The sequence below is a fragment of the Lynx rufus genome, unplaced genomic scaffold, assembly GCF_022079265.1.
Source record: "Lynx rufus isolate CCGP_SWC_20201006 ecotype Redwood Valley unplaced genomic scaffold, mLynRuf1.p SCAF_3, whole genome shotgun sequence".
NCBI lineage: Eukaryota > Metazoa > Chordata > Mammalia > Carnivora > Felidae > Lynx > Lynx rufus.
This window is the reverse complement of record NW_025814845.1, coordinates 187575365-187593660: the sequence shown is the minus strand read 5'-3', so window position 1 is coordinate 187593660 and position 18296 is coordinate 187575365. Positions and strand designations below refer to the sequence as shown.

At 41.3% G+C, this 18296-nt stretch overlaps 1 protein-coding gene across 1 annotated transcript in view; it reads right to left on the bottom strand.

Annotated features, from left to right (window-relative positions):
- The window catches only part of ENPP6 (ectonucleotide pyrophosphatase/phosphodiesterase 6), a 117118-nt gene that overhangs the window by 61248 nt on the left and 37574 nt on the right, over positions 1 to 18296 (bottom strand). The window contains exon 2 of the mRNA XM_047090434.1: positions 1439 to 1618. Within this exon, the coding sequence (XP_046946390.1) occupies positions 1439 to 1618 (180 nt within the window). The remainder of the gene's footprint in view (positions 1 to 1438; positions 1619 to 18296) is intronic.

Sequence of the window (18296 nt, the reverse complement as noted above, 5' to 3'; positions counted from 1 at the left end):
CCAGCAGAGCCATCCTGTGTATACTGGTTCTCATGCCCAGTTTGAATTCATGCGGTCTGCTCTGGCCTTCACGGGCTCACCTACGGATGCTAGTCTCTGCTCTGTGGCAGCTTTCCGGGCGCTTACCCCAGCTCGGCTGTGGGTCTGCTTTCCACAGTCTCCATCTGTCTGTGTGCTATGCTCCTCTAAGAGTTGGCACAGTCTTGAGTGCCCCAAGCAGCTCTCCATGTGACCACCTCCAACCAGCGTTCTCCAAACTCCTGCTGAAGGCCCACGCCCTCAATGTGGGCCATCTGTGGTTCAGCCTCGGCTTACTCATCCTTCTCTCCGTCCTCCCCCACCTCCACCTGCCATGGTCTCCCACAACCCACCGTGCTCTCACAATTTTATCAGGCTGCTGCCAGTGAGCTCCCCTAGCTGTCTCTCCCCATTAATCCCTTTATTTCTTCCAGGCCTCCCCTAATATCTCCTTCCATGATGGCAATCAGCAGTGTAACACCATTAAGAATTTGGGGAGGGGCGCCTGGGTGGCGCAGTCGGTTAAGCGTCCGACTTCAGCCAGGTCACGATCTCGCGGTCCGTGAGTTCGAGCCCCGCGTCGGGCTCTGGGCTGACGGCTCAGAGCCTGGAGCCTGTTTCCGACTCTGTGTCTCCCTCTCTCTCTGCCCCTCCCCCGTTCATGCTCTGTCTCTCTCTGTCCCAAAAATAAATAAACGTTGAAAAAAAAAAAAAAAGAATTTGGGGAAAAAAAGCATCTACGGCCACGTACATAGGAAGGTCAATTTGCCCACTCACCTAAAGAACGAATCCCACCAATGGGAAGACACCTGTAAGTTGATTATTTTATTATCACTAAATCCTCTCATCCGTAGTGAAAGGGTTTTGACTGCCAAGACAAGAGTATTCTGAAGACTTCTCACAGGAGTCAGGGTAGTTTGCACAATGACTTACCTCACTGCAGTAAGTAAAGTAATTTAGTTTCTCATTGATCTACTATGTACAGGAGGAATATAAATACAGAGAGACTTCATTTACCATAGTACCCAAAAGTTGGAAGAGCTTTGAGTCCTGTTTTCAGCATTGTAGGGGAGCTCAAAATCCACAGAAACAGTATGCCAGATTCTTTTGTAAAGCAGAGAAGCAACACCTAATTTATCTCTTTTGTATATCCACACTTTTGCACATGAAAAAGCAGGATATACCGAAGCAGTACTGCTGAACCAAGGAAATCAGGAAATGGCGTGGTGTCTGGTCCAATGCTAGAGAGCTCAAAACAAAAGTTTAAAAACCATGCCCATAAAACATATTTCTTGTAGTGTTCCCACTTTCCAAACCTTGGCTTGGTCTTAGAACATGACAATGACGTCGTTTGTCTTCAGAGACTCCATGGTGTTTGAGATTTGGAAGGCTAGAGGGGCCTGGAGGCCAACACACTCACCTGGCCAGTAGTACATGTAGACCTTCCTTTTGGCCTTGGTCAGAGTGACCCACAGAGGTTCTGATCCATTCCACCAGAGAGGCATCAGGCTGTCTCTGTTGACACCAATGTCAAATGACTTGTTGGTGTTGGGGTCCCACATGTAGTTTCCAATCATCTGATGGACCTCACAATGGCGGCCTATGTTAATGAGAACACAAGGCTGTCAGTTTATTGTTCTGGTCTTTTTATAAAAGCCATTTTCTCTTTTCTGTTTATAAAAGCCATTCATGCACATTTAGTTAAGTACAGAACAGCATGAAGATTTTCTTTTGACTTTTTCATCATAGATATTTCTTCTCTCTTAGACTGTACCACAAGAACAATCCAATGAGTAGTCTAATAATTGAGGATGGGGTCATTTTTTGTGAAGTTAACTTGCCAAGCTATTTTAAATTACACTGAGGACATTGTGTGCACAAATTGACCCATTGTTCACAGCTTGAAATCTAAATATGAATCAGTATGAAAACTGTAGATTCCCATAGGGCTTGGTTTAGCTTTTCACCCCAGAGCACCCCTCCGAAGCTCTGCTCCCACACAGTCACGAATCTAGATGCTGGGGGGTTTATTCCCTTGTTTCCCTGGATAAGAGGAGTTATCGCTTCAGCACAGAGCACTGATAGGATCTACGACATTTGGAACAGAATGGTGAAAAATAGATTCAACTTTGGAAAACAAAGCAAGAAAACAACCCTCCAAATGGAGTGTTATATAGAAATGAGGATTGCTTCTGTTGGGCACAGCTTAGTCCCAGAAGAGAAGCCAGAAGTGAAAGACGCAAGCGCTTGGACTCTTTTGAAACGTTAGGCTTAAATTATTTATTTTGGAGCAATCTGCTACATCTTTAAAGTAAAAATAACACAAACATTGGCAAGTGCATCAAAAACTGCTGCAATTTTAGTGAGCGTCATTTGGCATCACGATGAAATATGCTTCACCGAGCTCACTAACTACGCTAAATCCAAGTGGATTTTTTTGTTTGTTTGCTGTTGTTCTTCTTCCCGAGCACCCCTACCCCACCCCACCCCAACACACACACACACACACACACACACACACACACACACACACACACACACTTTGTTTTTGAATGAAAGCAAGGAGAAACCATAAAATACAATTTTGAAAATTTGGAGACCCAAAATATTATAAAGGAAAACCTTTTATTTCATCACAGAAACCCAGGCCTTCTACAAATCATGCTTTGAATTTAAAGTCCAGAGATCCAGACAAAATGGTTTTTACCCAAGGCTACAGAGTTAGATTTTTGACCCTGACCAAAGCTTTCACATGTGGACTGATAAAATTAAAAAATAAAGTAAAAAAACTTTCAGCAATTTCTCCAATGGTTCAGATTTCTCCAGTGGTTAAGCAATTTCTCCAATGGTTAGTTATTCCTTCAACTAACATTTAGTCAGGGTCCTATGGGCTCTGCGTTGTGATAAGCTTAGACATCCAAAATAAATTCATGTGGTCCCCATCCTCCAATGCCCTGTATGTAATACTCAACAGAGGTCCTTTTGCATAAAAGAGACAGGCTTCCTTGGGCCCGGACTAAGAAGGGGACCAAGCTGCCAACTTAACTTAAGAATTGTAAGGATTCTCACCCACTCTTTTGCTGAGGATAATTCCTAGAGTGTTCTAACTCATTGAAAGTAGGAGCATTATTGGTTAACCATGTTACTTTTTTTGTTTTTAGTGTATCAAAGTTTAATAATATCAAGAGAAACCCTCTCACGAGTATAATTTCTTACCTGCTTTCTTTACCCAAAACTTGCATCCTGTACCTAAAATGTTTTTTATTATCCTACTAATGCTCACTTATCCTTTTCATAAGGCAAGATAATCGTGACAATATTCATTGGGAAATGTGTCCTTTCTGGTCTTCCCCTGTAGATGTCCTCTAATGCCCTCCTAAGGGCAGGGGTATCTCATCTGGAGCTGGTGTTACAGACACTGAGCAAGGGTGCAAAATTGGAAAGGGGTGTCGAAAGTGTTACTGAAGTCAGTAAACCAAGAGAAGTTTCTAGGTGAGTCACAGGAAAGGGCTGCAAAAGCTAGGGATATCAGGTATGGGAATAATGGGGACAGGTACCAAGTGGGAGGGGTGTAGGAATCTCTGCTTTTGTTTGGAACTGTTTTGACTATTTTAGAAGAAATGCCTGAAACCCAAATCTAAGCAGGGGCCTCATGTGATTCAGTTTCCACTAGGTGTTACTTGCAGAGAAGGATGAAGCAACAAAAAAATAATGTTTAAAAGTACTTATAACCTCTATTGTATATCTCAGAAATGCCACAATATCATTTGGTAAAATATTTTTCTTTTTTTTTTAACACTCTCACTCAACTGTCTAGACCGTAAAGGGTGGAAACTCTCTTGCCTTCTTTTGCTTTCCGGGTAAAAGTTTATAAGGAGCCTCCTGTGGATTATAGAGCTGCCATGTGACTGGATGGTGGAAGGTGTCTGTGCAGGAGAGACACAGAGATGGAGAGACAGAGAGAGAACATTCTTCTAGAGAATGTCTGTTACATTAAATTCTCTACCTCTTACACACGTTTCTTTGGAAACATGTATAGCGCCTCACTGAGGAGAGACAGAATCTATGTGTGCAGGTAACACAGTTCTGGCATATTTTAAATTTTCAAATGATGATATCTTGTTTTCTGTGGTTATCTGAGTCCTTTAGCTTTTTTCATGCTGGATATTCTCTCCTCCCCATTATGTGGGATGTAGCATTAGCCTTGGTACTCCTTTTACACACCAGTCGAATCAGTGGTGCCCACTCATTCAAGGGAGCTCCAATAACTTTATAATTAAAGCATTCTTTAGGGAGGCATCTTTAAGACAAGGACCCCAAGGATGGCTTTGGTTCCTGCTCCCATCTAGCACACTGGTTGGTCTAGGCTGGCCCAGAGTGGTTCATCCATTCTAAAGGAAACTTGGACCCATGGAAGTCAACATTTCTCCAAAGGCTGGGAGTGATGTGCTGGAACAGAGGTGTTTGCTCACTTCCTATGAGTGAAGGGCACCTAAGGAAGATCCGGGGACCAGTAGTTCTCCCTACGTGAGTTAATGGGTTTCTGTTAACAGTGGAGATCTTTCAACAAGGAGGTTATCCTCGGACCTCTGTTTAGAAAGTAGGTTTTATTCTTTGGGTGGATTTAGGGCCTTGAGTTAAAACGAGACGGTGTATTCTTCAAAGGCTCAATCATAGATGCTGTGCTAGTCCCCAGGGGCATCCTTTTGTTCTGGGAAGTCAGCAGGAGGCTGTATGTTCCCATCTCATGTCTGCTCTGAATCTTCTCTCCCAGATGAGCTGATTTTCTTCCCATGAATATATTAAGGCTGGCAGTCTGTGCTTGTAACAGTATGAGTCCGCTCTTACTCAAGCTGGTTTCCTTACCTACCCTGTCTCTCTCTCGCTCTTTTGTTTTTATTGCCTGGGCAAATGTGGTGGCTATAAAAACAGAACAGAACAAAACACAATGTACTGGCTTCTGCAGCCCACAAGCTCTCATCTCCATATTTCTGTCTGACCCACATCTATTTTTATACATCTGCAACTCTCCTTGGTTTTCCTCTGGTTTGGGCTTTCCAAACAGAGCTTTGCTATAGTTTCATTATTTGGACCCTTTCCTCAAGACTTCAACAGAAACTTTCCTGACATGGACACAAACCACAAATCTCAAATCTCAGGTGGTTTTCGGGCATGGTGTAAAGAAGGTCTACTTCTGCTCATCCCAAGTGACAGCTAAGTAGGGCTCTAAAATTTGTTCCAGAAGGTGTATTACTCACTGTGAAAATGAGGGCAACTCCTGGTAGAAAAATTTCCAAATACAGTTGAATGTTTTTCTCTTTTCTCCTCCTTTATCCCTAAGACCCAAAAGTTTATAAACTTATTAACACAAAATGTGGCAATCGACCTGCTACCTGAAGGACTTGTGAACTCTTGAAGCCCATCCATAGATGTCACCTCAGTTTAAGAGCTGCTGCATTTAACTGGGAGCAGCTAATGGCTACTCAGGCCAGTGGCAAACATGGGGGCTACTGCCTGCCTGTCTCAGAGGATACTCATGGAACAGTTTCCACACCTAGAACTGTTGTGTGAAAGGAGCAGGATAGGAAACCTTCATTTTTTATTCCTCAAAGTCTCAGTCAAGTGTGTTCTGACGTAATGACCATCACCAGAAGTTTCTTGGCAAATACCCGAATAATCCTCTGCACCTGTTATATGATCCCAGACATCCCAGAAATGGCTGGCCTTCACATCAAATGAGATAGCTGTGGATCTGTCCATTTTATCTATAACTGAAGGACATCTATAAGGTTGTTGCTACGACTTCATCTTCAAGCAGTCTTAATGTTTTCTCATTATTTTCAAACAGTAAATGTTAATTCCTTTTATAGTTTCTTATTTCATTTTTTTTTTCATTCACGCCACATCAAATGTTTACATGCCAGGCATTTAAAGATCACAAATTATGGCCTCTGTATTTGAAGTGCTCATAGCTTGGTGGGGGCAACAGTGTGGCATAATGGTTAAGGGGGCAAGTCTTGGAGGCAGATTACATAGGTGTAAATTCAAACTCTACTATTTACTATCTGTATGACTTTGGACAAGTAGCTTTGACTCTCTGAGGCATCAATTTTCTTATCTAATGGGCATGATAATAATTATGGTGATAGATACATATAGATATGTAATTCTCCCTTTGCATGGTAGTGCAGGACCATAAAAATGACCATGCACAAAAACAAAGAGAAATGAATTCAAGTATATCACTAACAAAAGTCAACAAACCGTGAGAGAAGAGAGCAAGAGAAGAAAGGAACAGAGAAGAACTATGGAAACAACCATAAGACAAGTAACAAAATGGCAATAAAGTACATACCTATCAATATTACTTTGAATGTAAATGTACTAAGTGCTCCAATCAAAAGACATGAGGTGACAAAATGGATAAAAATGCAAGACCCATCTATTTTCTGCCTACAAGAGATCCATTTAAGACCTGAAGGCATATGCAGATTGAATCTTAAGGGATGGAAAAGCATTTATCAAGGAAATGGAAGTGAAAAGAGCTGAGGTAGCAATACTTATATTGGTCAAAATGGACTTTAAAACAAAAACTGCAACAAGAAACAAAGAAGGACACTACATAATCATGAAGGGAAAAAATCCAACAAAAAGATATAACAATTATAAATATTTATGCACCCAACAATGCAGGACCTAAATATATAAAGTGCTAATAATAAACATAAAGTAATTGACAGTAATACAATAATAATAGTGGACTTCAACACCCCACTTACATCAATGGATGGACCATCCAAATAGAAAATCAACAAGGAAACAGTGGCTTTGAATGACACATTGGATCAGATGGATCTAACAAATATATTCAGAACATTTCATCCTAAAACAGAAGAATACACCTTTAAAAAAATTGTTTTAATGTTTATTCAGTTTTGAGACAGTGACAGAGTGCAAGCAGGGGAGGAGCAGAGAGAGAGGGAGACACAGAATCCGAAGCAGGCTCCAGGCTCTGAGCTGTCAGCACAGAGCCCAATGTGGGGCTTGAACTCACAAACTGTGAGATCATGACCTGAGCTGAAGTTGGACGTTTAACCAACTGAGCCACCCAGGTGCCCCTACATATTTTTTTTTCCAGTGCACATAGAACATTCTCCAGAACAGATCACAGATTAGGCCACAAAACAAGTCTCAACAAATTCAGAAAGACTGAATCACGATGCTATGAAACTAGAAATCAACCACAAGAAAAACTCTGGAAAGAACACAAATGCAGGGAGGTTAAATAACATTCTACTAAACAATGAATGGGTCAACCAAGAAATCAAAAAGAAAATCAAAAAATACATGGAGACAAATGGAAATGAAAACACAATGATCCAAAATCTTTGGAATGCAGCAAAAGCTGTTCTAAGAGGGAAGTTTATAGCAATACAGGTCTACCTTAAGAAGTAAGAAAAATCTCAAATAAACAACCTAATTTATATCTAAAGGAGCTAGAAAAAGAAGACCAAACAAAACCCAAAACCAGTAGAAGGAAGAAAACAATAATGATTAGAGCAGAAATAGATGAAATAGAAACTAAAATAATCAGTAGAAGAGATTAATGAAACCAGGAGCTGGTTCTTTAAAAAGATCAACAAAATTGATAAGCCTTAAGCAAGACTCATCAAAAAAGGGAGGGGGGAATCAAATAAACAAAATCAGAAATGAGAGAGGAGGAATAACCCACACCACAGAAATACAAAGGATTATAAAAGAATATTATAAAAACTATAAGTCAACAAATTGGACAACCTAAAAGAAAGGGATAAACTCCTTGAAACATATAACCTCCCAAAACTGAATCAGGAAGAAACAGAAAATTTGAACAAACAAACAAACCAGCAATCAGTAATCAAAAAACTCCCAACAAACAAAAGTCCTGGACCAGCTAGCTTCACAGATTAATTCTACCAAACATTTAAGAAGAGTTAATACTTATTATTCTCAAACTATTCCAAAAAATAGAAATGGAAGAAACACTTCCATAATCATTCTATATTCATTCTTTAATACCCAAACTAGATAAAGATACTACAAAAAAAGAGAACTACAGGCCAATATCTCTGATGAACATAGATGCAAAACCCTCAACAAAATATTAGTAAACCGAACTCAACAATTTATTAAAAAAAGTATTCACCACTATCAAGTGGGATTTATTCCGAGGATACAAGGGTGGTTCAATATTTGCAAATCAGTCCATGTGACACATAACATTAATAAAAGAAAGGATAAGAACCTTATGATCATTTCAATAGATGAAGAAAAAGCATTTGACAAAGTACAACATCCAAACATGATAAAAAGCCTCATCAAAGTAGGTTTAGAGGGAACATACCTCAACATAATAAAGGCCACATATGAAAGAGCCACAGCTAACATCACACTCAATGGTAAAACACTGAGAGTTTTTCTCCTAAGGTCAGGAACAAGACAAGGCTGTCCACTCTCCCCACTTTTATTCAACATAATACTGGAAATCCTAGCCACAGCCATCAGGCAACAAAAATAAATAAAAAGCATCCAAACTGGTAAGGAAAAAGTAAAACTTCTACTATTTGCAGATGACAGGATACTATATATAGAAGACCCTAAAGACTCCACCAAAATGCTATGAGAACTGATAAATGAATTCAGTAAGGTTGCAGGACACAAAATTAATATACAGGAATCCATTGTATTTCTATATACTAATAATGAAGTAGCAGAAAGAGAAATTAAGAAAATAATCCCATTTATAATTGCACAAAAAAGAGTAAAATACCCAGGAATAAACTTAACCAAGGAGGTCTGAGAACTATAAAACAGTGATGAAAGAAATGGAAGACAACACAAACAAATGGAAAGATATCCCATGCTCATGGATTGGAAGAACAGATATTGTTAAAATGTCCATACTACCCAAAGCAATCTAAGCATTTAATGCAATCCCTATCAAAATACCAACAGCATTTTTTACAGAACTAGCACAAACAATCCTAAAATTTGTATGGAACTACAGAAAAACTCTGAATAGCCAAAGCAATCTTGAAAAAGAAGAACAAAACTGGACGTATCACATTCCCAGATTTCAAGATGTACAACAAAGCTGAATAATCAAAACAGTACGGTACAGACACAAAAACAGACACACAGATCAAAGGAACAGAATAAAGAACCTAGAAATATACCCCTAATTATATGATCAATTAATCTTCAACAAAGGAGAAAAGAATATGCAATGGGAGAAAGACAATGTCTTCCACAAATGGCGTGGGAAAACTGTACAGCTACATGCAAAAGAATGAAACTGGAGCACTTTCTTACACCACACATAAAATAAAATCAAAATAGATTACAGACCTAAATGTGAGACCTGAAACCATAAAAATCCTAGAAGAGAGCACAGGCAGTAATTTCTTTGACATCACCCATAGCAACATTTTTCTAGATAGGTCTCCTGAGGCAAAGGGAACAAAAGCAAAATTAAACTATTGGGACTACATCAAGATTAAAAGCTTCTGCACAGTGAAGGAAACAATCAACAATCTAAAAGACAATGTACTGAATGGGAGAAGATATTTGCAAATGACATATCCAATAAAGGGTTAATATTCAAAATATATAAAGAGCTTCTACAACTCAATACCAAAAACACAAATAATCCAATTAAAAATGAGCAGAAGACATGAATAGACATTTCTCCAAAGAAATAGACAGATGGCCAACACACACATGAAAAGATGTTCAACATCACTCATTGTCAAGGAAATGCAAACCAAAACCACAATGAGATATCACCTCACATCTGTCAGAAAGGCTAAAATCAAAAAGACAAGAAACAACAATTGTTGGTGAGGATGTGGAGAAAAAGGAACACTTGTGCACTGTTGATAGGAATGCAAATGGATGCAGCCACTGTGGAAAACAGTATAGAGGTTCCTCAAAATATTAAAAATAGAATTACTATATGATCCAGTAATTCCACTACTGGGTATTTACCCAAAGAATATGAAAACACTAATTCAAAGGAATACTTGCACCCCTATGTTTATTGCAGCATTATTTACAAAGGCCAAACTATGGAAGCAGCCCAAATGTCTATCAATTGATGAATAGATAAAGAAGAAGTGGGATATGTATACAACGGAATATTACTCAGCCATAAAAAGAAAGAAATCTTGCCATTTGCAACAACATGGACAGATGTAGAGGGTATAATAATGCTAACCAAAATAAGTCAATCAGAGAAAGACAAATACCATATGATTTCACTCATATGTGGAATTTAAGAAACAAGCAAATGAACAAAGAAAAAAAGACACAAACAAAAAACCACTCTTAATAAACATATGGTTACAGGGGTGGGGATGAAATATGTGAAGGGGATTAAAAAAACACTTAGCATGATGGGCACTGAATAATGTATAGAATTGTTGAGTCACTATATCGTACACCCGAGACTAATAGAACACTGCATGTTAATTAACTGGAATTAAAATTCTTAAAAATGACTATGCAAGCTTAAACCATGCAAAACTATCCTAATAATCAGTGGGAAAAATTATAATTGTTCCATGGCCTTTAAATTTTTTTAAATATTTAAATATTTATTTTTAAAATATTTAAAAAATTTTAAAATAATTTAATGTATTTAAAATATTAAAATTTTTTAAAAATATTAAAAACTCTTACTGTAAGTAATGATAGGGAAATGAAGAAAATGGTAAAATTAATACTTACTAGCACATTGCAATTTAAAACATTAGAAATATCGACAGCCAAAGAGTCTTATGTCTTTATAAATACAAAAAACTTATCAGAATGTTTTGAACACTGTTTTGGCTGCTTCTTCCCAAGATATAACACAATACAAGTGAGCATATTTTCCTTGCCTTAGCAAATTGTCCTACCCTTTTTTTTTTTAAGTTTATTTATTTGTTTTGAGAGAGCGTGGAGCAGAGAGAGAGGGAGAGAGAGAATCCCAAGCAGGTTCCACACTGCCAGCACAGAGCCCGATGCGGGGCTCGAACTCATAAACTGTGATCATGACCTGAGCCAAAATCAAGAGTCAGACGCTTACCCGACTGAGCCACCCATGCGCCCCTGTCCTACCCTTTCAGTTTGGATCAGCTTCAAATATTTTATCCTTTGAGTTTCCATGTTATGAAATATCTCTGAGAATTCTTTTAATGGGAAAATTTTTGCTGGTGTCACGTCAGGACAGCTTCAACCTCTTCATTACAACTGCTTTCTTCATTTATGCCAATAAGTTCACCTTCAGTAAGTTCCTCTGGCTGCACAGCGACAGGTCCCAGTGATGCTGGTGTCAATATCCCCGCGATCAACTATTTCCTCTAGGACTCCAACGACTTTTGATTCAGATCCTGCAGAGTCATTTGCACAATTCAGGACATTCCTGCCACGTTGCACTCACGTTACTTGCTTCCATCGTGCTTGGATGCTTTCAGCTGCATGTTTTAGGTCATATTTCTTCCAAAACTTAACTAAAGAAACTTCATGATCTCCCACTGTAGCATCAATAGGCTGGTCAAAAGCTTGCCTAAGAAAATAGGTTTTTAAAAAGTTGAAATAGCTCCTTGATCGATTTGCTGGATTATTGAAAATGTTTTTGTAGTCAAAAGGAAATGTTCACATCTTCATTCAAGGGTGGAAGAGAACCAGGGTGACCTGTCGCATTTAATTTAAAGTCAAATTATGTGGGTTTATAATTATACCGGCGAGGAGGCAAAACAGTGGTATGTTTTGCTGTCTGTGCACGAACTAAGCAACATGTCCAACAACCAATTACCAACAGACTTTGGAAGAGGTGATACGATTGGTCACTGATCATGATGCACATTTGTTATTTACGTAGTGATTTGTGGACTGAGGAGCCAGCAGTGAATTACACTTTACATTACGAGAGCTACAGTTAAGGTTGCCATATTTATTTTAGTTAATATAGGGGGCAACTAAAGTTAGAATCCTCTTTCTGGGAAGCTGGTATTATTTAACTAAACTGTGGTAACTGGATTTTTGTGTTTACTCAAACTGAACAAAGTGAGGGGTGTGTTTGTGTATACATGGATATACGTACACATACATATGTGTGTGTATATACATATATATATGTGTGTATATACACACACACACACACACACACACAGCACAGTAAGCGCTGTTAACATGAACTTATGTTGTTATTATTAGGGTAGAGAATCAAATGTAATCTAGAGATCAGCTGGAACCGCCTTTCTCTTGAGCTCTCCACATGGTTTGTTCCAACCCTATTTCCACCAAGATTCTTGCAAATTCCCAGGAACCCCACATAACTGCAGGCACCTCGACCTCGAGACGCCTGCTTCCATAATACATAACACCCCAGAAATGGAGCTCAGCCTTTTACTGCATTGTGTTACATTTCTACAAAGAAACCCCACACACAAAATATTCACGAGGGGGTGAACTTTACTGGGGATTCAGGGGAGTGGGGGTGGGGGCTGGAGAACAATGTGCAGAACTTCAAATTGAGCATCAGACACAAAGTTCTCCTAAGCTCGCTCAGCTCCCCCACCCAGGCTTCCTCCTCGGTCCCCTCATTATAAAGGTCCCAGCCTTGTCCATCTCATTGATTCGCCTCTTCTCCACCCTCTGCTCCACAGCACCTACCGGCCACATTTCTCTCCAGACTTCAGTTTTCTCAAAAGCAATTCAGCCCTCCAGAGCTCCTGCTCAACTCCCAAATTTGCAGGCTCATTAGCTCATAGAACGCTGGAAGGAAGGAAGGAAAGAAAAGAAAAGAAAAGAAAGGAAAAGAAAAGAAAAGAAAAGTTTCTTTAAACAGGAGCCACCCATGGGGTGCCTGGGTGGCGCAGTCGGTTAAGCGTCCGACTTCAGCCAGGTCACGATCTCGCACTCCGTGAGTTCGAGCCCTGCGTCAGGCTCTGGGCTGATGGCTCGGAGCCTGTTTCTGATTCTGTGTCTCCCTCTCTCTCTGCCCCTCCCCCGTTCATGCTCTGTCTCTCTCTGTCCCAAAAATAAATAAACGTTGAAAAAAAAAAATTAAAAAAAATAAATAAATAAAAAATAAACAGGAGCCACCCACTTTAGAAGGCCATTGTAGTTAGAGTTGCCAGGTTTATTTTAGGGGAAAAAAAGAAAAAAAAGACAAAGATGGAAGGCTCCCAGTTAAATTTGAATTTCAGACAACAATGATTTTTTTTTTTTTTTTACTGTAAGTACGTCCCCAAAACCTTGTGGAACAGACTTGTGCTAAAGCATTATTTGTTGTTTACCTAAAATTCAAATGTAACTGCGTACGCTATATTTTACCTGGCAACCCTCAACCGTCACGCTGAGGCGTCCTTTCTTTGTTGCTGTTTCGCAGTAACAGTGAAGCCTGAGAAGCGCGAAAGGAGGTACCCGTGAGCCCAGCAGGAATGGAGGGATGAGGGCAGGCCAAGTCGGCCTGGAGGAGTCAGGGCAAGCTTCTAGAGGAGCTAGGATTTGAAAGCTAGGGAGGACTTTTCATGCGCACCGAGGTGATGGCAAGCAAAAAATGATGAACAGATGAGAGAGGGGATACTTCTTAGGTCAGATGCAGAATTTCACTTTCTATCACTCTGTGTTCACTTTCCTCACAGGGCGAGATGCTCTTAATGACACGATGTAGTCATGGCTACACAAGGTAGTCATGGCTTGACTCAGTCAAGGTCCCGGCACAGTAAACAGATGGTACAGGCCCCCGAAGAGGGACTATTTACAAAGGGGTGGCCAGGGTTCGGGAGGACCAACCGCAGACGGTGAAGCAACCCAAGATTACTGTAGCAGGGAGCCAGCACCCCCACCCCCAGCCCCACCCAGGCTTGAGCAAGGAGGAGAGGATTGAGGCCAGCACTGAGCAGGGGCGTCAGGACCACTCTCGTGACTTCAATCTCCTCCCTCTGTCCAGCTGAGGCCATCCAGAAGCTCAGCCTCCTGGGGTTCCAGGAGCACTAGAGGAGGCGGAGTCAGACAAATACACAAACAGAGAAGACCCAGCACAGCAGCCAAGGGAAACCATAAGACAGATTTTTTTTTTGTAAAAAATCACATTGTTATCTTTCTCTGACTGACAGGTGAACATAGGGGAAGGGAAGGAAATATAAGATAAAAAACAGAAAGAGAGACAAACCATAAGCGACTCTTACATACAGAGAATAAATTGAGGGTTGCTGGAGAAGTGTTGGATGGGGGGGGTGGGCTAAATGGGCGATGACATTAGGGAGGGCACTTTTCAGGATGAGCACTGGATGTTACATGTTAAGAGATGAATCACTGGGTTCCACTCCTGAAGCCAAGACTACACGGTATGTTAACTAACTTGAATTTAAATTTTAAAAAATAAGAATAAATCTTAAAATAAAATGAAAAATGAAGAAAAGAAAATCACATTGACCACTCGAGTAGGCCCTTAACTAAATATTAGGGACCACCTGAGTCTGATGTTATCACCACAGGGCCTTGTGAGTGCTTATGGTCCCACATATAGCTTAGAAAGGGACCATAAGGCCACAGGTGGCCTCTTGATCTAATCCTCTACCTGCAAATTCAGAGGAAAGGAATAACTCTCTGTGTTATGTATGCATTAGGTGTGTAAGAGGTGAATATTTTGCTCAAGGTCACAGTGCTAATAAGTGGTGCATGGGTGTAGGCGCAAAGGGAACAAAAGCAACTTGAACTCTGATTACCTGTCTGTCAATAGAATGTTCTTTGCTCTTCACTCTTCATGACTACAATAGAGTTAGTGGTCATATTTGTATTCTGGAACATACATTTATGCAGATTTCAGGAGGGGGACCTCTTGGTTTTTTTGTGTTTTTTTTTAACCATTTACTTATGTCTATAAATACAATGCAGAAAACAACCATATAGCCTATTATTTTACAAAACACACAGGTTCCACAGCCAATGAGGAACCAAAAGAGGAATTTCTCTATTATACAAAAGCTTTCTTAATTCTGATGTATAATCATCTTTACAAAGTGATATTAATCTTGAATTTCTAAAGTCATTCATTGTACTTTTCTGGGGTCCGTGTGTGTTTTCATTAGATGAGTGTGGCCATGTCTAATCAATGTTCAAACAGCTCACTGAGGGGCGCCTGGGTGGCTCAGTCTTAGGTTAAGCGTCTGACTTTGGCTCAGGTCATGACCTCATGGTTCGTGAGTTTGAGCCCTACATCAGGCTTTCTGCTGTCAGCACAGAGCCCACTTTGGATCCTCTGTTCCCCCTTCTTTCTACCCCTCTGCTGGTGCTGCTCTCTCTCGCTCTCTCTCTCTCTCTCTCTCTTTCTCTCAAAAATAAATAAACATTAAAAAAACCGAGCTCAGGGCGCCTGAGTGGCTCAGCTGGTTGAGTGTTCGACTTCAGCTCAGGCCATGATCTCATGGTTCATGGGTTCGAGACCCACATCGGGCTCTGTTCTGACAGCTCAGAGCCTGGAGTCAGCTTCGGATTCTGTGTCTCCCTCCTCTCTCTGCCCCTCCCCTGCTTGTGCTTTGTCCCTCTCTCTTTCTCACTCTCTCAAAAATAAATAAATGTTAAAAAAATTGTTTAAAAAACATAGCTCATTGGGGGCGCCTGGGTGGCACAGTCGGTTAAGCGTCCGACTTCAGCCAGGTCACGATCTCGCGGTCCGTGAGTTCGAGCCCCGCGTCAGGCTCTGGGCTGATGGCTCGGAGCCTGGAGCCTGTTTCCGATTCTGCGTCTCCCTCTCTCTCTGCCCCTCCCCCGTTCATGCTCTGTCTCTCTCTGTCCCAAAAATAAATAAAAAACGTTGAAAAAAAATTTTTTTTTTAAATAAAAAAATAAAAAACATAGCTCATTGAAAAGTGAAAAATGAAATTACATTTTAGGCACATCAATTTAGTTGAAATGTGACAATATAAATACAGGTTACAAAATACTAATACAGATCTGGGAAATGAACATACACATTTTCACCCAGAGGCAGCACTCATGAGGCTGAGTCCAGAGTTGCGGGCAGTCCTCTGGGGCCACCCACTGGAAGTCTGTGTCACAACCGTGTATGATAGGCACACTGCACCAGGCTGTGGGAAGTCTGTCTGCCTCTGGGAAATGATGGGTACAGCAGAAAGATGACAAGCGTGTGGTCACTCACACAGACCAGAGTCTGGGTTAAGGGGTCTTCCCCCTTTCTAGCTGTGGAAGTTGAGGCTAATCCGTAACTTCCTAGAGCCTCATTTTTCCATCTCTAAAATGGGAAAATCAGTACTTCCCTGGCTGGATTGTGGTATTAAAGATAAAAACTGTCAACACATATACAATGCTTGCTACGTTCCAAGTATTGTTCTAAGTTCATATGATATGGGTTGAACTGTGTCCTCCCACAAAAGATATGCTCAAGTTCTGACCCCTAATACCTCAAAATGTGACCTTATTTGGAAATAGGGTCTTTATAGAGAATCATCTAATTAAAATGAAGTCGGGGCACCTGTGCTGACAGCTCAGAGCCTGGAGCCTGCTTCAGATTCTGTGTCTCCCTCTCTCTCTCTACCCCTGCCCTGCTCATGCTCACTCGCTCTCTCTCTCTCTCTCTCTCTCTCAAAAATAAACACTAAAAAAATTTTTTTTAAATTTTTTTTTAACATTTATTTATTTTTTGAGACAGAGAGAGACAGAGCATGAACAGGGGAGGGGCAGAGAGAGAGGGAGACACAGAATCGGAAACAGACTCCAGGCTCCGAGCCATCAGCCCAGAGCCCGACACGGGGCTCGAACTCACGGACCGCGAGATCGTGACCTGAGCTGAAGTCGGACGCTCAACCGACTGAGCCACCCAGGCGCCCCTAAAAAAATTTTTTTTAATGAAGTCATTAGGTTGGCCTAAGGGGAAGTTTGGACTCAGACACACACAGACAGAAGATGCTGTGAACACACGGGGAGAAGATGGTTGTCTACAAGCCAAGGAGCACCAAGAGCTACCAGAAGCTACAAGAGGCAAGGAAGAATCCTCCCTTGGAGCTTTTAGAGCGAGTGTGGCCCTGCCAACACCTTGATTTCCAATTCACGCTCCTCTAAGGCACGCAGAGTGTGGTGCTTTGTTACAGCACTCTAGGAAACTTATATAGCCTTTAATCCTGGCAGTAACTTAGGCGATAAGTACTACTGTTAGCCCACTTGATAGGTGAATTCACTGAGGCCCAGGGAGGTAATTTTCCCGAAGTCTCTCACCAGCAAGTGTAGTGGAGCCAGGATTCAACTCAGGAAGCCTGGACCCAGCGTCCTCGCCCTTAATCAGTACAGTCTACTAACGCTAGTTCAGCAGCGTATGAACTAGCACTCGGTACGATCCGCGGCACTTAATAAGTCCATGAGAAGGGTGCTTCTGCTGCTGCTGTGCTTGCTATTATGCAGTCTGGAAAGCTTCCACCCTCAAACACAGGATGGCTTCAGGGGCCCCAGTCGGTCCAGGTAGAAGGCTGCAGGGGTCAGCCTATTCAGGAAACGCTTTAACGGGGGCAATGCACGGGTGGGCTAGAGGCCAAGTTAGACTCAGGAGCGCTCAGCACCTGAAGGCCAAAGGTCTGAACATTTGACAGGTAATAAATGCAGCAATAAGACTGATCAGCTTAGTAATGAGACTAGTTGCCAGTTCTGGGCCACCTCCTGTGTATCTGGAACGAGGTGCTTTATGTTTTCATCTTAGTCTCCCACATAGCTCTAAGGGATGGCTACTATTATCCTCATTCGCAGGTGGAGAACTAAGGCTCAAAGTAGGAACGCAGCTGGTCAGAGGGCAGAGCCCCAGTTCAAAGCCAGGCCCCGCTGATTCAGTGCCCTCATGCTTCCCAGCAGCCGCTCCCCTCCAGCCACGAGGTTGCTTACCAGCCTACCAGGACTTGGTTGTTTTAACAGAAATTGCCTCATAATCCAGGTCGGCTTCTGAGAGTCTCACCAAGGTAACCACATGGAGGTGCACGGATCTCCAGAAGGCCAGACACTGCTGTCTTTTATAATCGACTATCATGCATAAACATTATCATAAATATCTCTAAAGAAGGGAATGCTGCCCGACAACAGATACTCACAAAGCAGAGAGGGATCATGCATTCCCTCCCCCTCTGGAAAAAGTCCAGCTGTGAAAAGAGAGGCTCCCAAAGGTCTGAAATCTGGGGGTCTCAAGTTAATGGGTACATTTTAAAGACTGAATGTATATACATCACCTCAAATTGATGTGGCTCCAAGAA